At 37.9% G+C, this 20,909-nt stretch overlaps 5 protein-coding genes and 2 pseudogenes across 5 annotated transcripts; 5 read left to right on the top strand and 2 right to left on the bottom strand.

Moving 5' to 3' along the window:
- Positions 1-4: 4 nt before the first annotated feature.
- LOC110230264 lies at positions 5-772 on the bottom strand. The gene is given in 3 exon segments (XM_021032663.1): positions 5-393; positions 396-584; positions 586-772. Coding segments are annotated over 3 exon segments (531 nt in total). The 5' UTR covers positions 730-772; the 3' UTR covers positions 5-195.
- Positions 773-2,138: 1,366 nt separating this feature from the next.
- LOC9320973 (basic endochitinase B) lies at positions 2,139-3,983 on the top strand. The gene is made up of 2 exons (XM_002884861.2): positions 2,139-2,772; positions 3,354-3,983. The coding sequence occupies exons 1-2, from the start codon at positions 2,316-2,318 to the stop codon at positions 3,899-3,901; spliced, it is 1,005 nt and encodes a 334-aa protein (XP_002884907.1). The 5' UTR covers positions 2,139-2,315; the 3' UTR covers positions 3,902-3,983.
- Positions 3,984-4,382: 399 nt separating this feature from the next.
- LOC9318844 (cysteine proteinase inhibitor 6) lies at positions 4,383-5,935 on the top strand. The gene is made up of 4 exons (XM_002884860.2): positions 4,383-4,640; positions 4,870-5,092; positions 5,205-5,350; positions 5,677-5,935. Exons 1-4 carry the CDS (start codon positions 4,437-4,439, stop codon positions 5,812-5,814), a joined length of 711 nt encoding a protein of 236 aa, XP_002884906.2. The 5' UTR covers positions 4,383-4,436; the 3' UTR covers positions 5,815-5,935.
- On the bottom strand, positions 5,896-8,494 carry LOC9320972 (dr1-associated corepressor). The gene is made up of 6 exons (XM_002882731.2): positions 8,158-8,494; positions 7,483-7,555; positions 7,299-7,392; positions 6,801-6,935; positions 6,654-6,711; positions 5,896-6,546 (listed from the first exon to the last, which is right to left on the bottom strand). Exons 1-6 carry the CDS (start codon positions 8,188-8,190, stop codon positions 6,061-6,063), a joined length of 879 nt encoding a protein of 292 aa, XP_002882777.1. The 5' UTR covers positions 8,191-8,494; the 3' UTR covers positions 5,896-6,060.
- Positions 8,495-9,251: 757 nt separating this feature from the next.
- Positions 9,252-10,176, top strand: LOC9320971. The gene has a single exon (XM_021032647.1). The coding sequence runs from the start codon at positions 9,434-9,436 to the stop codon at positions 10,073-10,075; it is 642 nt and encodes a 213-aa protein (XP_020888306.1). The 5' UTR covers positions 9,252-9,433; the 3' UTR covers positions 10,076-10,176.
- Positions 10,177-10,243: 67 nt separating this feature from the next.
- Positions 10,244-12,407, top strand: LOC9320970 (annotated as a pseudogene).
- Positions 12,408-12,745: 338 nt separating this feature from the next.
- Positions 12,746-14,164, top strand: LOC9320969 (annotated as a pseudogene).
- Positions 14,165-20,909: the final 6,745 nt, after the last annotated feature.

Below are 20,909 nucleotides of genomic sequence, written 5' to 3'. Positions count from 1 at the left end.
GATATTGGAAGTAATAAAGATTTTCATTGCTGTTAAAAGTAGAATCACAGTTTAGCTACCAAGGGATAAGCAAGCCACAAGATGATCAAATCAACCTATCCTGGACTCGAAACTCTTAATAAAATCGCTATAATAACGTAGAAATAGAACTCAAATCGATGTAAGTAAGTGATGGAACATGAAAATGCACGAGCCTTAGGGTTTGGGATCAGCAGCTTTGTCGTTGTGAAGATCCTTGTGATTTCCAGAACCTTGAGCTCTCAATTCAAGTTCAAGAATCATACGGTCCCTCAGCCTCGCCAACCTCTGATACGCAGCGTCCAATTGTTCCGGATTCATCGATTCGAATTGCTTACCATCTTCCCACCAAAACCTTTGGGGCGCTGCGCTGCATCATCCTCAACCTCCGCATCATCTTCATCATCCTCGTCTTCTTCTTCCTCCTCCTCAGGACAATTATCCTGGAGGAAAGTGTTAACTACGCCACTGACAGAGGGAAAGCCGAAGGAATACATAGAGACGTCCGATTCGGAGGAAGAAGGAGGAGGAGTAACGAAGATGGCGATTTTGGTGGAGGGATCGAACTTCGGAGACAAGTTTTGCTGCTTCGCGGAAGAGATCGTCACGTAGTTCTGCGAAATCGACTGGTCTTGATTCTTCCTTCTCTATCTTCTCAACTTTCTCCATCTCCATCTTCGTCTCCGTCTTCTGCCTCTTGGAATCTCCCATTGTACCGTTTCGAATTTTCGATTTCACACTCTCTTTTTTTTTTTTTTAAGGCTTCATAAAGAAGCCACTAACCGACTTCAAGCGGAAAAAAGCACGATGCCCCTTCATTCATCCACGTGTACGGTGGAGATTAGGTCTGTGAGGAACCCAATTCAATTAATATTAAAGTATGAACCCAATTCCATTTTCCTTTACAAATTAGTTTAAATATAGATTAAGATAAGATCAGTGTAATTGTTTGGTTGGATAACAAAGGTTTCTAAAACGACCAACAAATCACAAGGAAAATCACCTAGTGATATTTTTGTTACAGTTATGTAACAAATATATCAGTTAAATGTTAATTAGGGATTCAAGCTGTATTTGTGTGTCATCTTGTGGAATGATATTACTTAATGAGCCCATGTGATCGATCAGATGCAACTGCCTAGATTTGGTTCTTCATTGTTTCTAGGAATTAAAAAGTCAAATTAGCTAGTGCCTATATATTCATATTACATGCCCTATTATTTTACCTGAAAGAGACTGCAACGCAGCCCACAGTGATGGAGATTAGAGACTCAGTCAACGGTAATTAACGTGTATGTATTACATAGAGATAGAGAGAGAGAGAGATTAGATTATTATGTACACTTGTACAGTAAGAAGAGCACGCAGAGATTTTGGATTTTTCATAATATTGTAATCTTGACACGTAAACTTTGGATAAAACATTTTAGAATAGAAAGATATAGAGAGTCAATTGGAAATTTTCTTTTAAATATTTGTATGATTTGGTCTTAAGCCATTATAACATTAACTGGCTAACGCTATACGTTACCTTATAGAAGTCTCGATTTCCTTTTGAAAAAGTTGATCATGAACACGCCGCCTCGTATTTATAATTAAAGTTAATTTTGTTTTTGTCAACATTCATAGTTATATATTTAGACACGTCTATTTCATTGTCTCCACGTTATACATATTCTTGACTATTCTTGCAACTCTTGTGATTTGTGAACTGTCTTAGATATAGTCAAGCATTGTGTATAACATCGTAGGGAATATGTGTGTGTGTGTGATTAATTTAGTGCTCACTCAGATCATCGGTTAAGACACTTATGTCCATTATGTGTGTATGTGTGATTAATTATGTCGATAGTAACTTAAGATGTGTACTTATTTACAAAAGTGTTTTTTTAAAATTTTTTTATTTTGAGTACTCTTCTTATTTTAAGAACAAAAACTTATAAGGAGTGTACTTTGTTATGCTTTTGGTCTTCTAAAAGCATAGATATTATTACTTGTAGTTTTATTTTGTTTTGAGTACTCCTCTACCAACATTTAGCACATGCAGTTTTATGCATAGAAAGTTATCATTACTTGTAGTTATAAACATAGATATTTCCCAAAAACAAATCAAACATCTAACCTAGAAAAATTGACGGAAAAGGAAAATAAATATAGAAACAAACCTACCAAATACTGTTTCTTGACCATAGCCACACTCCACAGACATAATAAACTATAAACTATGGAAAAAGATAGAATTTGATATGATTTAACATTCATTAATTGAATATTGGATACTACTATATATATCCTTCATGCCTTCAAAAAAAGAATACCATAAAACATTGAACAAAATGAAGACTAATCTTTTTCTCTTTCTCATCATCTCACTTCTCTTATCATTTTCCTCAGCCGAGCAATGTGGTCGCCAAGCTGGAGGAGCACTCTGCCCCAACGGTCTATGCTGCAGCGAGTTCGGATGGTGCGGTGACACCGAACCCTACTGTAAGCAGCCTGGCTGCCAAAGCCAGTGCACTCCCGGCGGTACTCCTGGACCCACCGGCGATCTTTCGGGCATCATTTCAAGTTCTCAGTTCGATGATATGCTTAAGCATAGGAATGATGCTGCTTGTCCTGCTAGAGGTTTCTACACTTACAACGCCTTCATCACCGCTGCAAAGTCCTTCCCCGGTTTTGGCACCACCGGAGACACCGCCACGAGAAAGAAGGAGGTCGCCGCCTTCTTCGGCCAGACTTCCCATGAAACCACAGGTACTCATAACTCATTAACAATTAGACGTAGATTGTTTTGAAACACAATTGCTAAATTTTGGTGTTTCTTATTAAAACATCAGAATTTGAAGTTTATTTTCTAAAGAGTTTTCGATCCAAGTGGTCATACAAAGAACTACTATACCAATGTTTTTTTTTTTGTTTTCTTTTACTATACCAATGTTTTTTTTTAATTTTAAATATAGCTTCTCATATTTGAAACAAAAAGATCAAACAAAAACGCCAAATGCAAATAAAAATGTTTTTGGTGTTAGATGTTTGCGTTTACAATTAAAAAAATTATTTTAAAATATGAAATTATTGATTCATCTAGAAAAGATATACAAACTGTACATAAACGTTTTTAACAAAAAAAAAATGTACATAAACGCAAATAAACAATCAAGGAACATCAAATTGCTGTTAAAAAAAAAAACAATCAAGGAACTTACGAATATTCCAGTTTCCAAATTATACACGTAAATAATGTCAAATTTCTGACGATAGTTATTTTTTTAAAAAATTTGTGACGACGATAGTTATATTAATAATACTAATAAATGGACGGTTACATCGTGCAGGTGGGTGGGCTTCAGCACCAGACGGACCATTTTCATGGGGCTACTGTTTCAAGCAAGAACAGAATCCTGGTTCAGACTACTGTGAACCAAGCGCCACGTGGCCATGCGCATCTGGCAAACGGTACTACGGAAGAGGACCGATGCAGCTGTCGTGGAACTACAATTACGGTCTATGTGGTAGAGCCATAGGAGTTGACTTACTCAACAACCCCGACCTCGTAGCCAACGACGCAGTGATCGCTTTCAAAGCCGCGATTTGGTTCTGGATGACTGCTCAGCCTCCGAAACCATCGTGCCACGCGGTGATAGCCGGCCAATGGCAGCCGTCAGACGCCGACCGTGCAGCCGGGAGATTACCCGGTTATGGAGTGATTACGAACATCATTAACGGTGGATTGGAATGTGGACGTGGCCAAGACGGGAGAGTCGCGGATCGTATAGGGTTTTATCAGAGGTATTGTACCATATTTGGGGTTAATCCTGGTGGTAATCTTGATTGTTACAACCAAAGACCCTTTGGTAACGGCCTCCTCAACGCCGCTATCTAATAACGAGTATTATTATTATGCAGCTTTGTATTATCAAAACAATAATATCAGACTAATAAAACTCATGAAGCTTCATTGTTTATGTTGCGATTTTATTTCCTATGGGCCTTTAATTGGGCTTTAGTAGGTGATGAGATATAGATCATATAGTCACAATTCACAAAGACAAAGAAAGGTGCATAAATAAATATTTATACTTTGTTTCCAAGTAAAAGGTGTTTGACAATTTCTGTGCGACTCTGCCGACACGTTTCGTAGAACGTGCCGCTATCTCCAGCATCATTTTCGAGATTGGTATGAGTTTCTCTTTTAAATTTGGGTGACTTAAACCGATTGAGGCCGAATCAAACCAATCTAAAACTCGAATCGATACTCTTTTTCTTACCAACATCAAACCAAATGGACACCTTAATCCGGTACACGGCGAATTAACTGTAGAGGATAAATTCCAAAATATCACGAATTTGATATGTCGACGACGAAAAACGAAAAATATCTAAAAATACATACAGCACCGAACCAAATAAAGGTGTGAATGACGAAAAGCCGTTTCTTACTACTCTTCATCGTTTTCTTCTCTCTGTCCCTCTTCAATTCCTCTCTGATCGCCAGTGATTTAGGGTTCTGCAACGAAGACATGGCTTTACTCGGAGGCGTTCGCGATGTTCCTGCTAATCAGAACAGTGGTGAGGTCGAGAGCCTCGCTCGTTTCGCTGTTGATGAGCACAACAAGAAAGAGGTTCCAAATCTCGATTTCTTACATCTCTCCTCTCGATATGTGTGTTTTATGCTGTTATAGTCTTGATCCAGAACGCGATTAGACTGATTTTGTCCGAGTTTTACTCTTGATATCAATTTCAGTTACCAGTAGATTCTTAGAGAGTGTATATCATTGGGTGATGGATGTGTTTATGTTGTGTGGTTGATTGATTGATTTTTGGTTGTCTTCTGTTTTTCACCCCTCGTAGAATGCACTTCTTGAGTTTGCGAGAGTGGTGAAAGCTAAAGAACAAGTTGTAGCCGGAACAATGCATCACCTGACTCTGGAGATTCTCGATGCAGGGGAGAAAAAGCTTTACGAAGCCAAAGTGTGGGTGAAGTCATGGTTGAACTTTAAGGAGTTACAGGAGTTCAAGCCTGCCGCCAGTGATGCCCCTGCAATCACTCCCTCCGATCTTGGCTGCAAACAAGGTATGAGGATTTGAGTAGTTACCGATAAAAAAAAACATAATGTCAGTTGATATATATATAGGAAGTCAGTGATTGTGGAGTTTGGTCATGAAAATTGGGTTTTGTGGATCAGATGAACATGAATCTGGATGGAGGGAAGTTCCAGGAGATGATCCAGAAGTGCAGCACGTTGCTGAACATGCTGTCAAGACTCTCCAGCAGAGGTCTAACTCCTTGTTCCCTTATGAACTTCTGGAGGTTGTGCATGCTAACGCTGAGGTATGGCTTTACTTTACTATATATACTCATCCTTCGACCTTAATTTCTCTAGTATTACTCATTGATTTCAATAGACAACTTTCCATTTTTTGACAATGTTTTTGCAAAAGTTTCATCTGAGAAATTGCAAATAAACGAAATCAATTGCTGTCAAAAAAAAAATAAAAAAATAAACGAAATCCAAGGTTGGTGTTGAAGTTTTACAAGTAGAAAAGGCTTTAAGCAACATATTGGTTGTCCTTGGTATAAGTATAAGACTAAAAGCCTGACTTGTGTTGTTAGTAATTGCGAGATTAATGAGCTTAATATTAAAAACATGGGCGCAGGTAACCGGCGAGGCTGCCAAATACAACATGCTGCTGAAGTTGAAGAGGGGAGAAAAAGAGGAAAAGTTCAAGGTGGAAGTTCACAAGAACCATGAAGGTGCTCTTCACTTCAACCGCATGGAGCAACACCATGACTAGTCCCTCTCCCCTGTTTATGTACTTTTAAGTGTTTACTCAACTTTGTAAGATGTTTTAACTTCTGATGTAAACCATAAACCCTTAAATAACATATCAGGAGAATAAAATTAAGTTTTATAAAGCGCATACAATCTTTGGTCCGTACAATAAATGGAAACAAGAAGAAGATTTTGAAGACAGAAGAAGCATTTTCTAGATAAACCGCTAAACGCTGCTACTCTATATATCCTATGGTGCTGCTATGCCTTAGCCTTCTTCGTCATAATCTTCCTCATCCTCGTCTATCCTCTTACCCAGACTGGCAAGCTGTGCTGGATCCATTTTGCCAATGTCCATCATAGGCCAGGCCGAATATTCCTCTGAGTCCGTTGTTGCTGCGGTTGTGGTTGCGCCAGTGGCTGGTGCCAGTTTGGTCTCGTTTAGGTCGAGGGATTCAGCGTTGAGATCAAAGTCAATGCCTTCTTTTGGACTTTGAAGGTGTTGCTTGTTGTCTTCGTTTGATGCTACTGTGCCATCGATGTCTTTCTTCTCATTCTCTTGTGGTGATGACTCTGACACATGCATCTTGATATTGTCTTCTGGAGGTGGCTGTCCCGATACAGCAGCTTCTAGTTCCATCTCGCGGTTGAGACCCTCTCTTTCGGCTGCTCTTGCAGCTCGTCCACCACGACCTCTTCCTCGCCCTCTTCCTCTACCACCCCTGCCACTGGGCTTAGCATTCCCCATCTCTTGCTGCAGTGATTAGGACCATAAACAATATATTCAATGGATCTAAGGAGCTGGGAATAGACACAAAATGAATGATTAAGCATAATATTCCAAGAAGAACATGAGCTCACCGTTTTGCTTTTCTTATATTCCTCGTCGCTGTCATTCACTTCATCGTTGATGGGCTTCCTGATTTGATAAACCATCTCACATCAGCTTGACATGGACTATCAATAAACAAATCGGACATATGGAACCAAGAGATATAGAGATCCAACCTTCTCTTGGAGATGGTGCGATCATCCATGGTGACATCACCATGGCCCTGCCCTTGCGAATGGCCATAGTCAGGCACCTTGCTCACAACTTCCCTCAGAAAATCAAACACGTTATATCTTTCCACACAATGTTTTCTGTAAACAACAAAAATACTTTGATAAACGTGGATGCAGTTGTAGTATCACAAACATCATACAAAGAAAAAGAGCAAAAAATGAACTTTATACCAAATTTGTGGTATAAAGTTCTGTAACATCAAACAACATCCTCTCAGTGTTGAATGCAGTCAAATTAGGGAGGGCCAATGAGTTGGAAGCTCTTCCGCTTAACAACATCATGGTAACTCTTAAACCACAATATCATAGTTACACCATCTGAGAGCTCTAGAATTTTAAAATGCATTCAAGTAAACCCTTTCATGCTCTTAGTCTTTGGGCAATGACGATATTAGCATGCAGACGGAAGAAAAAAATAAGGTTAAGTAAGCAGTTGCTTACAGGTGCAATGAGCTCACGGTCTTGGCTCCTCTTTCAAGGGTAATCTCATATGTACGATCGCAAAGGTCTTGCAAGAACAATTCCAAAGATTTTGCTGTAATAATAGAACATGAAATTTAGCCAAAAGGGTATAACAACCAACAATTGCTTTCAGAGTGAAGTCAACGGTAGCAAGATGACTCACAGACTAAGACAGGCACTGCCAAAGCTATCTTGCCAACATCCTCATCAGCTTGCATAATCTTTTTAATTCGAGCCTGAAAATTGTATATATATATATATACATCAAATCAAGAAACAGCCACCATCATAGCATACATAATGTAAGTGGCAATAAACCCAGCCTAGCAAATGGCAAAAGTGAGAAACACTAAGCGCGCTCTGTGCAATCATCAATCACATTATATATAAACAAACAAATGGCAAGTCAAAATCTGTGAATAACTATAAGTATATTCTAGCCTCAAGCTCAATTAAATTAAACCATCAATCAACACTATCTAACCTATGGAATTCACCAATAGATGAATGTTTTGTTGGTAAACAACACGTTTCGAGCACTAGTCACCTAAATTCTCGAATTCCCTAATTTACACGAAACATACTATAGCGGATCTGACAACACATATTACTATAGCTGTATAAAAAGCACAACAAAAATTAGGGTGAAATTGACTGCTAGGTCATTTGCTGTCACCAATTCGCCAGAAATGAGATACTTAATCTAATTTCGTTGTAGAACACAAATTTAATCCCGATTAGTGTTTGGAAATTCGATCTGAAAAATAACAGATCAAGTAATTTTCCGAGAAATTAAACTTCAATTCCAGAAATAATCAATTCGAGACGACAAACTTACAGCTGGGAACCGAGTATCGAGCTTCTTCCTCATGGTTTTGAAATCCCCAATCCAGAAACCGTCAAATGAGAAAACGCAAAACCACCCAAAAAAAAAAAAAAAAGTAAACCCGACCCTTCAGATCAAAAATTGAGGGCGAATCTTCTGTACATAAACTACGTTTTAAGATGAGAAAGTAATTTCTTCGTCGTCTACTTCATGGATACGCTCACTACCAGATCCGGCGACGGCGGTTTCCTTGTTACAATCTCCGTGCGATCGAAAAATAAAATTAAATATATAAAACAAAGCTTTGGGTCAAAAGAAAAAAAAAAATGGGTCGACGACAAGGTTATTAATTAAAGTAATGTTAGTTATAAATATACGGCGGATCACAAAATACTTGTAAGACTGACTAATCGGATTCTTTGAAAAGATCTAACCTTACACGTGGCTTGGTATTAGTGGATTGTATACGTCTTCTCTTGACAGGTTTAATTCTTAGATCTTCATCCACCTTCCATATTTTTATTTATTTGATTTTTCTTGAGGATAATGCATTCTTGTAAGTGGTAACATGCCAGACCAAGTTTTTTTTTTGGGTGACTTTTATCATAATTTAATTAAAGTATGATAAACCGAAGTGGCGATATACAAACAAAATTTTGTGGAATGAATATTTACCACTTCTTTTTTTTTTTTTTATCAGAAGGTATAATTACGAAGTTACAAAATTTTGTCAAACCAATATATAGCAAGAAAAAAAATCAAGAGTTATTGCGTAAGTTGTTGTTCTACAATTTAAATTAGTTATGCTGGTATCGCGCTAAAATTCATATGTTGAAAGCTAAACTACAGACAAAAAAAAAAAAACTACAACAATAATTATGATTATTTGGTGCAAAAAAACACAAAAATGAGTTATTGTTATCTACCTGATTAAGCCCCCAAATAACTGAAAATAAACTAATTTAATAAAAAGAAATACGTAAAAAGTATTATACTTCATGTCTTCATCAAATCTTTGTGGATAAAATCAAAATCAAAATTCAGAGCCGTAAAATACAGTAATTACTCAGTAAAAGTTTTGCGTATACATTTTATAATAGGCCTGACGATGTGACAGTACATGCATCTCAATTCTCAACCGTCCGATTTTAATAAGACACTAGCCTACAAAGATCGATGGTGATTATAACAAGAAACAAAAAGGTACTCTATAACAAGAAAAAGAAACCACTTCTCTATCTATCACTCACACTCACTCTAAAACCAGAGAAAAGAAGAAGACAGATCAATGGCTCTGACGATCAAAACAATCGGAAGTTTCCGTACTCACCAAAAACACTTGATCAATTTCTTCGGAGACGACTTGATCGTCACCGTTACGCCGACTGCTACCGTAATCCGCCGCTGGATTCGCAGTGTCCGCTCCTACAACCGTAATCACTCAGTGCATCCTCTCGTCGTCGGGATCGGCGTTCGTTCCGATCCAGATCCTTCGCCAAAAACTCTCCAGTTATGCGTTGGTAGTCGCTGTCTCATCATCCAGTTAGGTGACTGTTACTGTCTCCCCAACGTACTCCGAACTTTCCTCTCCGACCCCAATACCACTTTTGTCGGCGTCTGGAACGGCCAAGACCAGAGAAAACTCGCTACATGTAGGCATCAATTGGAGATCGGGAAGCTTCTAGACATAAGGCTGTACGTGATAGATTCGAGAAGGATTGCGATGCGTTTTTGTTCGTTTGAACAGATCGTGAAAGAGCGTTTGGGACGCGAAGGTGTGAGGTTAGATCCGGCGATTTGTATGAGCGATTGGGGCGTTTACATGCTCAGCCATGATCAGGTACTTCAGGCGTCGATTGAGTCATGTGTTTGCTTTAAGCTCGCTGTTGAGGAACGTCTCTGGGAACTTAAAAGTATCAAAGGAATGTAATGGTGTTGCTAATCTTGTGATTTGAACAAGTTGTTGTTCTTCACTCTTTATCAAGACAATCAACGTCTTCTAATTCATAAAAGTTTTCGTGTTATATTGAATGTTGACTAGAAATGCGTTACTACGTTTATATTTTTGCCGTCACTAGACTTATACTACGTTAGTACGTTTCGATGAATTAAATTATCAATTGTGTTTAATTTGATATGGGACAAAAAAAAAAAACACGGCGTACGAAAAAGCATATCAAATACGTCATGGTCAATGTGTAGTGTGGGGTTACATTTGAATCGTCTTTTTCTTTTGTTACTTCCATCCACTCTTATAGGCGAATATCAATTTGATGTGTTTATTGAAATTAATCTTTGATCAAAGCAAGTTAGTCCACTAGATGGAACCGTATAATCAACAAAAGTACCAATATTTTGAACTCGATTGAACATATCTGAAAGAAAAACCTACACCCATTTAATTGATTTCCTATTTTTAAACTGGATATAACCATGATCAAGGATATGACTGCGTTGAGTTTTTCAATCCTAATCTTGATTTAGGATAATACTAATTTATACCAACTATATAACATTAACCAACTTAATCTGATAAAATATGAATACTGAAAATATTCTCCTTAATTCAAATCCGAGATCTTTATAAAATCTTTTTGAATTCAAATCAGTAATTATTAAAATCAGCAAGGTTTGGGGTAGATAAATGACGTCACACTTGACCCAACGATGCAGAAGACTAACCCTTGCCTACATGCATCTCAACCGTCCAAATTTAACCACATTTATTTTCACAAAGATCAATGGTGATAAAGAGCACCAGTACTACAATTTAAAGTAGCCTCCGACGATAGCAAAAGTAGAAGAAAGCAGTTTCATTATCTGCTCTCGTTCAAAAAGTGAATGCAAAACCAATGGCTCCGAGAATCAGAACCATCGGAATCTACGCTACTCAGAAAAAGTACTCAAGTCGATTTCTTTGGAGAAGAGTTTATCGTCACCGTAACGCCGGATCCTTCCGTCATCGGCCAATGGATTCACGACGTCCTATTCCACAGCCGCTTATCATCTCACCCTCTCGTTGTTGGAGTCGGCGTTCAGTGGACACCCTCTGGTTATCACCCTGCTTCTCCACCGGTTAGTTTAATTCGTTTGAGGTGATTGTTGAGGAATGTTTGGGTTATCGAGGAATGTGGCTAGATCGAGAGATAAGAATGAGCGATTGGAGTGCGTACGACCTTTGTGACGATCAGATTCTTCAAGCGTCCATAGATGTTCATGTTTGCTTCAAGCTTGGTGTTAAGTATCGTCTATGGAAAGTTTGAGAAAACAACATGTTTCTAATATCAGAGATAACGGAATGTAATGTTGCTAATCTTGCGATTTGGATAAGTTGTTGTTCTTTACTCTCTTTATTAATGAACGTCTTCTAATTAAAAAACTTCAGAAAATGTTACGGCATTTTGTGACTATTTGATTATCCAGTTTGTAAATCTAGACCTATACTATGTTTTGATGAATTACATTATCAATTTTGTTCAATTTGATATGGGACAAAAAAGCACGACGTACCAAAACAAAGCATATCAAATACGTCATGGTCAATGACTCGATGCATAGGCTGTGTTACATTTGAATTGTCTTTTTCCATGACTTCATAAAAACATAGACAAAGATCAAATTTTTTGTTACTGGGAATAATTTATGAACAAAGCAAGTTATTCCACTAACTGAATAATCAACAAAAGCACCAATCTTTTGGACTCGATAGTAAAAGTATACTACTTCTACGATGGATTGGATATATATTATGAACAACAACATATACACCCATATGAATGTTTTCCGATTTGTGAATACCACGAACCAGATTGAGTATATGGCTGAGTTGAGTTTTTCAATACTAAGCTTGATTTAGGATGATACTGATGATATTAATCAGCTTTAACATGCATTAACTAACTTAATCTGAACAAAACATACTGAAATTATTCTCCTTAATTCAACTTTCGAAAACTGACAACCTTAGCTACGATCAGATTCTTCAGGCGTCAATAGATGTTTATGTTTGTTCCAATCTTGGTCTTCAACGTGTCTTTGGGAATTTTGAGTAAACGTTTCAATGGAATCTATTGTTGCAAATCTTGAGTTTTTTTTTTTAAGACAAATCTTGAATCTTTTTTTTTTTTTTGTTAGTTGAGTGATCAAAAAACTGTTTCTCTAGTAAAAAATTTTCCTACTTTTTTTTTGGTTTGTTTAGCGGTCAGTTTATTTCTTCCATGATTAATTAGGAAAACCCAAATTTCTTCGATTACAAAATTGGTGAGCTAGATAAGTACTCCCTCCGTATTTGAATAAATGTCGTTCTAGCCTTTTTTCTGTGTTTTTAATTAGTTGTCATTTTAACAACTTTTGCATAAAATTTTCTAAATTACCCCCAATTAATTGATCATAATTAATCAGTCTAAATTACCAAAACTACATATACCAAAAATATAATTGTAAATAATCGTTTCTCATAAGGTTAGTTTTGTAATTCTGTGCCCTTTCTTAATTCACCCAAAAACAGTTGAAACGACATTTTTTCAAATACAGAGGGAGTATTTTTTAAAAATATCTAGGGGAGCTGTTAGAAGTGGCAAAAAAAAAAAGAAAAAAAAAAGACGGATTTATCAGAAGTTTACCTTTAATTTATTTTTCCATATATTCGTAATTTTTTTTAACAAACTACCTTAATTCTCAACCCTAGAAAATAAAGAGCTTCGTAAAATTAATGAAACCCCTCGTACGATAAAACCTAATTCACAAGAAGAAGATATCGATTTTCTCTCTATCTCTTTATCTCTCTCACCGAGTCCTCTAAATCCAGAAAGCAAGCAAGAAGAGAGTTTCGATGGATCAGACGATAAGAACCGGCGGTAACTACTCTACCCACCAAGAGTACTCTATCGATGTCTTTGGAAACGCGTTATCCGTCACCGTAACCTCGGATTTCGCCATCATCAGCCAATGGATCCGTGAGGTCCTCTACAACAACTGTGGTCCGTACTATCCACAACCTCTCGTCGTTGGAGTCGGCGTCCAGTGGACACCGCCACTAAGTTACGACGCTAATCCTCCATCGAATAGGTACTACTCCGATCAGCCACTGCGTGGTTACGACGCCAATCCTCCACCGAATAGGTACTAACTTCGATCAACCATCGCGTAGTTACAACGCCAATCCTCCACCGAGTAGGTACTACTCCGATCAACCATCGCGTAGTTACGACGCCAATCCTCCACCGAATAGGCACTACTCCAATGAGCCACCGCATAGTTACGACGCCAATGATCTTCCGCCGAATAGGTACTACGATCATCAAACGTGTGGTTACTACGAGCATTCTCCGCCGAGAGATCACTACGCCGATCCTCCACAGTACAACTACACCGGCAATCCTTCACGTCCTAGTTACTGCGCCAATCCTTATCCTGGTGATTACATCTCCGATACTCAGCGTGGTGAATCCAACTCAGATCCTCCTGCGGATACTCTCCAGTTATGCGTGGGTAACAAATGTATCATCATCCAGTTAGGCCACTGTGACCAAGTCCCTAATAGTCTCCGCACTTTCTTGACGGATCCAGGACCACGTTCGTCGGCGTTTGGAATAGTCAAGACGCAAGAAAGCTGGCGATATCTAAACATCAGTTGCAGATCGGGAAACTTCTAGACATAAGGCAGTACGCGAATGATTCACGAGGAAAGAGCATGAGGGGTTGTTCGTTTGAAGAGATTGTTGAAGAATGTTTGGGTTATCCAGGAGTGAGGCTAGATCCGGCGATAAGCATGAGTGATTGGAGCGTGTACATTCTAGACCGTGATCAGGTACTTCAAGCGTCAATAGATGTTCACGTTTGCCACCGGCTCGGTGTTTTGGCTCGTCTATGGGTAGTTTGAAAACAAGATCCAAAAACAAAAAAAATGTGGCTTGAAATCTTTTCTGTTTTTGTTGACAAGTGGCTTGAATCTTCTTTTTTGTTAGACTATGAGAAAAAACTGCTTTTTCACTCACTATGACACTATCTTTCTCTTCAATCACAATGTTTACACTTTGTCCACTCGCTAATTCCACGACTCATATATCACTCTTTTTTTTTTTTTTTTTTTTTTTTGCCAAAATTGTTTAAATATGACTATCTTAAAGGAACATAATTTTGCAATTTACAAATCTTGATTGAATCTTTCTTTTGTTTAGGACCTTGGTTGTGGGGAAAAATAAAGCCATTAAGGTCAAAAGAATTTGTTGTCTTCAATTTAGAATTCCACATTCGATACCATTTGAGGAATATAAACTGTTTTTTTCTAAGGTCCAACACTAATATTTGATTAAGCAAACAAAAATTGGTGAGATAAGTACTGGCTATCATCCTGAGCTTTTTTTTTTTTTTTTTTTTTTTTTTTGTCACCATCCTGAGCTCATGTTTAATCGGAAATAAAACAAAACTAATATGAGAAAGAAGATGGAACTGAAGGGTATATTTTCGTAAGCTAAATATACGGAAATACTTAAATTTTATCAATTCCAAAAAATATCAACTAATTCAATCTAAAGATATTACTCTTGATTTAATTTTCCATATCTCATTATCATATATTCGAATAAATCGAAATCAATTTTCGGAGATACGAATTTAGTAATTTGGTGTGTATTAATTAACAAAAAAAAAAAAAATTGGTGTGTATGCCACGACACGTCTTACCATGTGACAGACATGCATCCCGATTCATGACCGTCCGATTTTAACTGTACAAAATGCCTTCAAAGATCAACGGTGGAAAAATTTCGTGTACGTACGAAGACTAAAAAGCAGTGTGTACACATAGCACAAACAACACCCTTGGACGATAGCTAGAAAATAAAAAGAAGCCGCTTCTTGTTATAGAACTTGTTGTTCTTATTGATTAATGAATGAGGTTTCAATACATATTTATAGATGACAAGGGGAGACAAATCCCCATTGGGCTTTAAACCCTAAAGCCCAAAAGCCCACTAAGTATAATATAGACCGTCATAAGGAGAATCTTCTAGAACATACAATGGGCCTTCTAGAACATGGACATGGGCCTTGTAGAATATGGATTAGGCCCAACGGTTATGGAGTCCATCCGACCATGCGGTCTATAACACTCCCCCTTGGATGACATAACCGTGTAGATGCCAAAAGGATCTCAGTAATACGCTTGGGGATGCTGCCTCATTAAAACCTTACCAGGAAAACCCATTGGGACAAAACCATGGTTAAGGAAAAAGAGTACAGCACGTATTACTCCCCCTGTTTTGGTCATCCCTGCAAGTCCTTAAGTCTCCGCATTCCAATTTGATGCGTGAGCTTCCTCAATGTCGATGTTGGTAACGCCTTGGTGAAGAGATCGACTGAGTTGTCGCTGGATCGAACTTGTACCACTCGAACTTCTCCATCCCTTTGCAAGTCATGCGTGAAGAAGAACTTGGTTAGAATGTGCTTCGTCCGATCTCCCTTGATGTAGCCGTCCTTGAGCTGAGCGATACAGGCTGTGTTGTCTCCTCATATGATGGTCTTTGATGTTGTAGTAGCTGCGCCTTGAAGAAGGCTGCCTACGTACCCTTGGAAGGGATCAAGCCACATGTAGTTCCTATTTATTGACCATGCCATAATCTGATTTTACCTGCATTAGCAAAACAAACTAAACCAAAGCAAACTAGACCTTCTTTGGTTAGATCAATATAGAATAAAACCCAAATAAACAAACATAGGAAGAATAGAATTTAAAATTTAACCAAACCTTCCTTCAAACCTTTCTAGTGCCTTTGGGTTGATCATGAACTAAATTTAGACAAAGGAGGTTCACGGCAAAACATATATCTGGTCTAGTGTGGCTAGCCAAGTACATTAACGCTCCTATGGCACTAAGGTATGGCACTTCAGGATCGAGAACTTCTTCCTCATCCTTCTTTGGACCGAATGGATCACTATCCAATCCGAGGCTTCTCACCACCATTGGGCTGCTCAATGGGTGGGCCTGGTCCATATTGAATCTCTTGAGTACTTTTTCAGTATATGCCTTTTGATGCACAAGGATTCCATTATTCACGTACTCAAGTTGCAATCCCAAACAGAATTTTGTCTTGCCTAGGTCTTTCATCTCGAATTCTTTCTTTAGATATTTGACTGTTTAGGCGATTTCCCCAGAGGTTCCAAGGATGTTTAAATCATCCACATATACTGCTATTATCACAAACCCTTTGTTTGCAAATTTCTTTATGAAGATACATGGACTGATGGGATCATTCTTATAACCTTCTCTGACTAGGTACTCGCTTAATCTATTGTACCACATGCGTCCACTTTGTTTCAGTCCATAAAGTGATTTGTTCAGCCTTATGCAGTATTTGGTCTCGAGACCTTTTCTTATCTTTATCTTTGAGCTCAATACCCTCTGGTAATCTCATATATATCATCCAGTGGACTTATATAAATATGCAGGCATTACATCCATTAGCCGCAAATCAAGTCTTTTTCTTTATATAGCCAGACTTAGCAAAATTTAAATGTCTTAGCATCCACCACAGGGGAGTATGTTTCTTCATAATCTATCCCCGGTCTTTGTGAGAATCCTTGTGCTACAAGCCGTGCCTTATATCTCACGATTTCATTATTCTCATTTCTCTTCTTCACAAAGACCCATTTGTGTCCTACTGGTTTTTACATCGAATGGTGTCCTTAAGGTCGGACCAAACTCATTCCTTTTCTTAATGATTCTTAGCTCCACGTTTTATGGTCTTGTACCATTTAATCAATCAAGTCATTGAGTGCACTCTAGTATAGACGTGGGCTCCTGATCCTCATTTATATTCATAAATTCAAGTGCTACCTTGCATGCAAAATCATCTTATGTCGACATTTCTTATATGTTCCATTATGTTCCAGACATGATATAATCGATTTGAGATTTATTATGGTCAGGACCTTTAATACTTTGCAGCTTGGCGTCCCAAGCTACATTATATGGTACCTGTACCTTAGAGCCGGCCGGCCTTATCTCCATGTCTGGGATGGTTTCCTTAGTAACCTCGGATTCCTATTGCACCTTTCTTTGATTTTCGAGGATTTTTATCTTTGGAACCTATTGGTCTACCACGTTTCTTTCGTGTGTTAGACTCGGTAGCAATTTCATTGATTCCCTTTTGGATATCAATACGTACTGGTGCATTACAAGCTGGTATGTACGTTTTTGTAACTTTCTTTGGGTCAGCAAAGGAATCTGGCAATTGATTAGCTAGCTTTTCAAATGTATAATCTTATGGACCTCTGATTCTCATGCCAGAGTCCGAGGATCTTGTCAATTTAAGGATGTTTGATTCCATTATATTTCTTTTATTGCTTTACCCAGCTTGTTCGTCTCTCCACCTATAGTAGGAAATTCGGATTCATTCAAATGACAATCCGCGTATCTAGCCTTAAATAGATCACCCGTAGTTGGCTCTAGATACTTAATAATGGTGGGAGAATCAAATCCAACATATATTCCCATCCTCCTTTGAGGTCCCATCTTTGTTCTATGTGGTGGAGCAATCGGTACATATACGGCACACCCGAAAGTCTTTAGATGGGATATGTCTGGCTCATGACCCATGAGTAATTGGGATGGTGAATATTTATGTTCACTAGATGGCCTTATGCGTATAAGCTCTGATGCATGTAAAACAGTGTGTCCACAAGCGACTACTGGAAGCTTCGACCTCATGAGTAATGGTCGAACGATCAATTGAATTCGTTTAATGAAGGATTCCGCTAATCCATTCTGTGTATGTACATGTGCTACGGGATGTTCCACACTTACCCCCATGGACATACAGTAGTCATTAAACGCTTGGGACGTGAATTCACCGGCATTGTCTAGACGTATAGTCTTAAGCGGAAAATCTGGAAAGTGGGCTCGCAGTCTTATTATCTGGGCCAATAACCTAGCAAACACTTGGTTTCTAGTAGATAGGAGACAAACATGCGACCATCTTGTCGATGCATCAATGAGGACCATACATATATCTCCTTGTATCCTTTCCAGAAATTTTAAGGTCTCTTTATTTACCTTAGCCGGTGATGGCCTTATAATGAGTTTCCCTTGTGAATATGCTTCACACGTGAGATTCTTAGGGATAACTCTTTTCTCTTTTAGGGTGTGCCCCTTTGAATTTATCATAAGCTTACGCATCATACTATGACCCGGATGGCCAAGCCGGTCATGCCATAAAGTGAATTTCTCGATGAACTCTTTGTTCATTGCCATATTAGCTTCGATCATATCGATTTTAGCATAGTAGAGACCAGTGGATAATGCGGGTATAGTCTCTAGGACTTTCTTATGTCTTTGGGTGATCTCTTTGTTCCCTTCACCCTTTGTTTCAATATGGAAACCATTCAATCTTATATCTTTGAAACTTAATAAGCTCCTCTTCGAGCTGGGTGAATATAGGGCATCGCTTAGTTAAAGATGCGTGCCATTTGGTAATAGAATATGGGCTTGGCCGTAGCCTTCAATAAGATTTGCTATACCCGCTAAGTGCTAATATTGGCATTTTTCATTATGAGATTTAGGAAAATATCTCTTATCTTTTGTGTGGCTCCACTATCCACCACAATTATGTTCTTGTCCTCGGCCATTTCTTATATGGACAAGAATCATGTTCTAAACATAAAATAATATAAAATAAATTCAAGCAAATAACAATCAATGAACACATAAAATGCAAAGAAAAACATAGAGATTTTGATGTCGAAGTAAGATTTATCAACTTGATTCTTTTATGCAATCAGAAGTTTCATACTCTATTAGATCATTTTGATCATGTTCACCATCTTTATATACCAAATGGGCTTTAGGATTCTTCCCTTTTACACTCTCTTGATAGAGGTCACAACGATGTTTGGAAGTCCTACATATCTTAGCCCAATGGTTTCCCATTCCATATCTATGGTATACTCATTTGGTCGAGTGTTGTGGTTTGGAAATACCACATCGTCCTCGCCCTCGACCACGGCCGGAATTGGGTCTACATCCACGGTTATAGTGGTTCCCACGGCCGGATGAGTTATAGTGGCCACAACCACGTCCTTTCAATACCACATCTATGGCATACTCATTTGGTCGAGTGTTGTGGTTTGGAAATACCACATCGTCCTCGCCCTCGACCACGGCCGGAATTTGGGTCTACATCCACGGTTATAGTGGTTCCCACGGCCGGATGAGTTATAGTGGCCACAACCACGTCCTTTCAATACCACCACGGTCACGGCCGTGTGGTCTATCACTTTAGACGTGGTTAGATTCTTTGGATTCTTTCTTATCCTCTGCGGCCTTATTGGCATTAGGTAATGGAGTTAATCTATGAGGTCGTAACTCACTGTTTTTTATCAGTAAGTCATTATTTTGCTCATCTAGCAATACACTCATCCACAGACTTATAGTCCTGATTATGAGACTCTCAATAAGACGGTGGCTAATATTGCCTTGTATCTATCTTTCTCTCTTGGCATTCTTGCCTTATTAGATACATTCACCAAGTCCTTTTGACTTTAGGATAATCTTAGTATCCATTGCCCATTTTAAATAATTATCTCCTAAGAGATTTAGGGCAGTAAAATACAAGTTGTAATTCAACATCTACAAGGAAAAGTTTTGAGTCAAAATCATGTAATCGTTAGTGTCATGCGGTATTTGAGACCGAACCATGAATCGATTTACTTAGGGATTTGACTTTCCTCTTTTGCTTAGGATTAGATTTCCTCTTTTGATTAGGATTAACTTTTCCTTTTCCTTTTAGGATTTACTTTAGGATTAATTTTCCTATTTCACTTATGATTTTAGATTTTAAGATTTCCTATTTTAATTAGGATTTGGAAATTTTCTATTTCTTAAAGTTTTCCTATCTTGAATAGGATTTATGAATTTCCTAATTTAATTAGGATTTAGAGTACAATAGGATTTAGGATTTTATTTAGGTTTTCATGCTTTCTATTAGGATTTTAAAGTTTCCTATTTTATTGAGGATTTTAAGATTCCCTATTTAGGATTTAGGGTTGTTAAGATTTCCTATTATCCCTAAGATTTAGGGTTTTAAGATTTTCTATTTTATTTTAAGATTTTAGGGTTTTAGGTTTTAGGGTTTTAAGATTTCCTATTATCTAGGGTTTCCTATTTTATTTAGGATTTTAAGGTTTCCTAGATTTTAGGGTTTCCTATTTTATTTAGGATTTTAAGGTTTTAGGGTTTTGAGATTTCTTTTAGGATTATCTTTTCTAAGTTTTCTAGGGTTCATGCAATTTTAGTTTTAGGGTGTTAAGCATGTAATCAATCAAAGGAGCAAACAATCTAACAACCTAAACAATCTCAATCAAGCCGATTTAAACTTATGGAATTTTTTGAATTAGATTCGTTTTAGGTTTTAGGTTTTTAGACCTTTAAAGTTTCGGTTATTAGCTTATGTATTTTCGTTTTGCGATTTTAGGTTTAGACAATTAAAACTTCTCTAGCAACTTAGGCGAGTTTAGCTTAAGCGATAATCAACTTTTTCTAGCAACCTAAACGAGTCAAACAATCGAGCAAACAAGCAATCGGATCAAGCAAGCAATCAAATCATACAAGCAAAGCAATCACTTAATCAATCATCATTCGTTTTAGGGTTTCTCTTTGCTTAACTTTCAAGTTCAATTGTTGGTTCTTTAGCTTTAGGGTTTTGATGTTACCTTTCACCTTATGGGGTTGTATGGACTAGAACCGGGAGCTAAAGACCTCGGTTATC

Source organism: Arabidopsis lyrata, assembly GCF_000004255.2.
Source record: "Arabidopsis lyrata subsp. lyrata unplaced genomic scaffold ARALYscaffold_3, whole genome shotgun sequence".
Taxonomy (NCBI): Eukaryota; Viridiplantae; Streptophyta; class Magnoliopsida; order Brassicales; family Brassicaceae; genus Arabidopsis; species Arabidopsis lyrata.
The sequence above is the reverse complement of the archived record's forward strand: the minus strand, read 5'-3'. Positions and strand labels throughout refer to the sequence as shown.

Excerpts from the sequence above, each read along its gene's own strand:
- LOC9320973 (XM_002884861.2), top strand. The coding sequence starts at position 2,316 with ATGCCTTCAAAAAAAGAATACCATAAAACATTGAACAAAATGAAGACT. Across the intron at positions 2,773-3,353 it reads GACTTCCCATGAAACCACAG|GTGGGTGGGCTTCAGCACCA; the intron begins GTACTCATAACT and ends TACATCGTGCAG.
- LOC9318844 (XM_002884860.2), top strand. The coding sequence starts at position 4,437 with ATGACGAAAAGCCGTTTCTTACTACTCTTCATCGTTTTCTTCTCTCTG. Across the intron at positions 4,641-4,869 it reads ATGAGCACAACAAGAAAGAG|AATGCACTTCTTGAGTTTGC; the intron begins GTTCCAAATCTC and ends CACCCCTCGTAG. Across the intron at positions 5,093-5,204 it reads CGATCTTGGCTGCAAACAAG|ATGAACATGAATCTGGATGG; the intron begins GTATGAGGATTT and ends TTTGTGGATCAG.
- LOC9320972 (XM_002882731.2), bottom strand. The coding sequence starts at position 8,190 with ATGAGGAAGAAGCTCGATACTCGGTTCCCAGCT. Across the intron at positions 6,936-7,298 it reads ACCGTGAGCTCATTGCACCT|AAAACATTGTGTGGAAAGAT; the intron begins GTAAGCAACTGC and ends TGTTGTTTACAG. Across the intron at positions 6,712-6,800 it reads CGCACCATCTCCAAGAGAAG|GAAGCCCATCAACGATGAAG; the intron begins GTTGGATCTCTA and ends TTATCAAATCAG.
- LOC9320971 (XM_021032647.1), top strand. The coding sequence starts at position 9,434 with ATGGCTCTGACGATCAAAACAATCGGAAGTTTCCGTACTCACCAAAAA.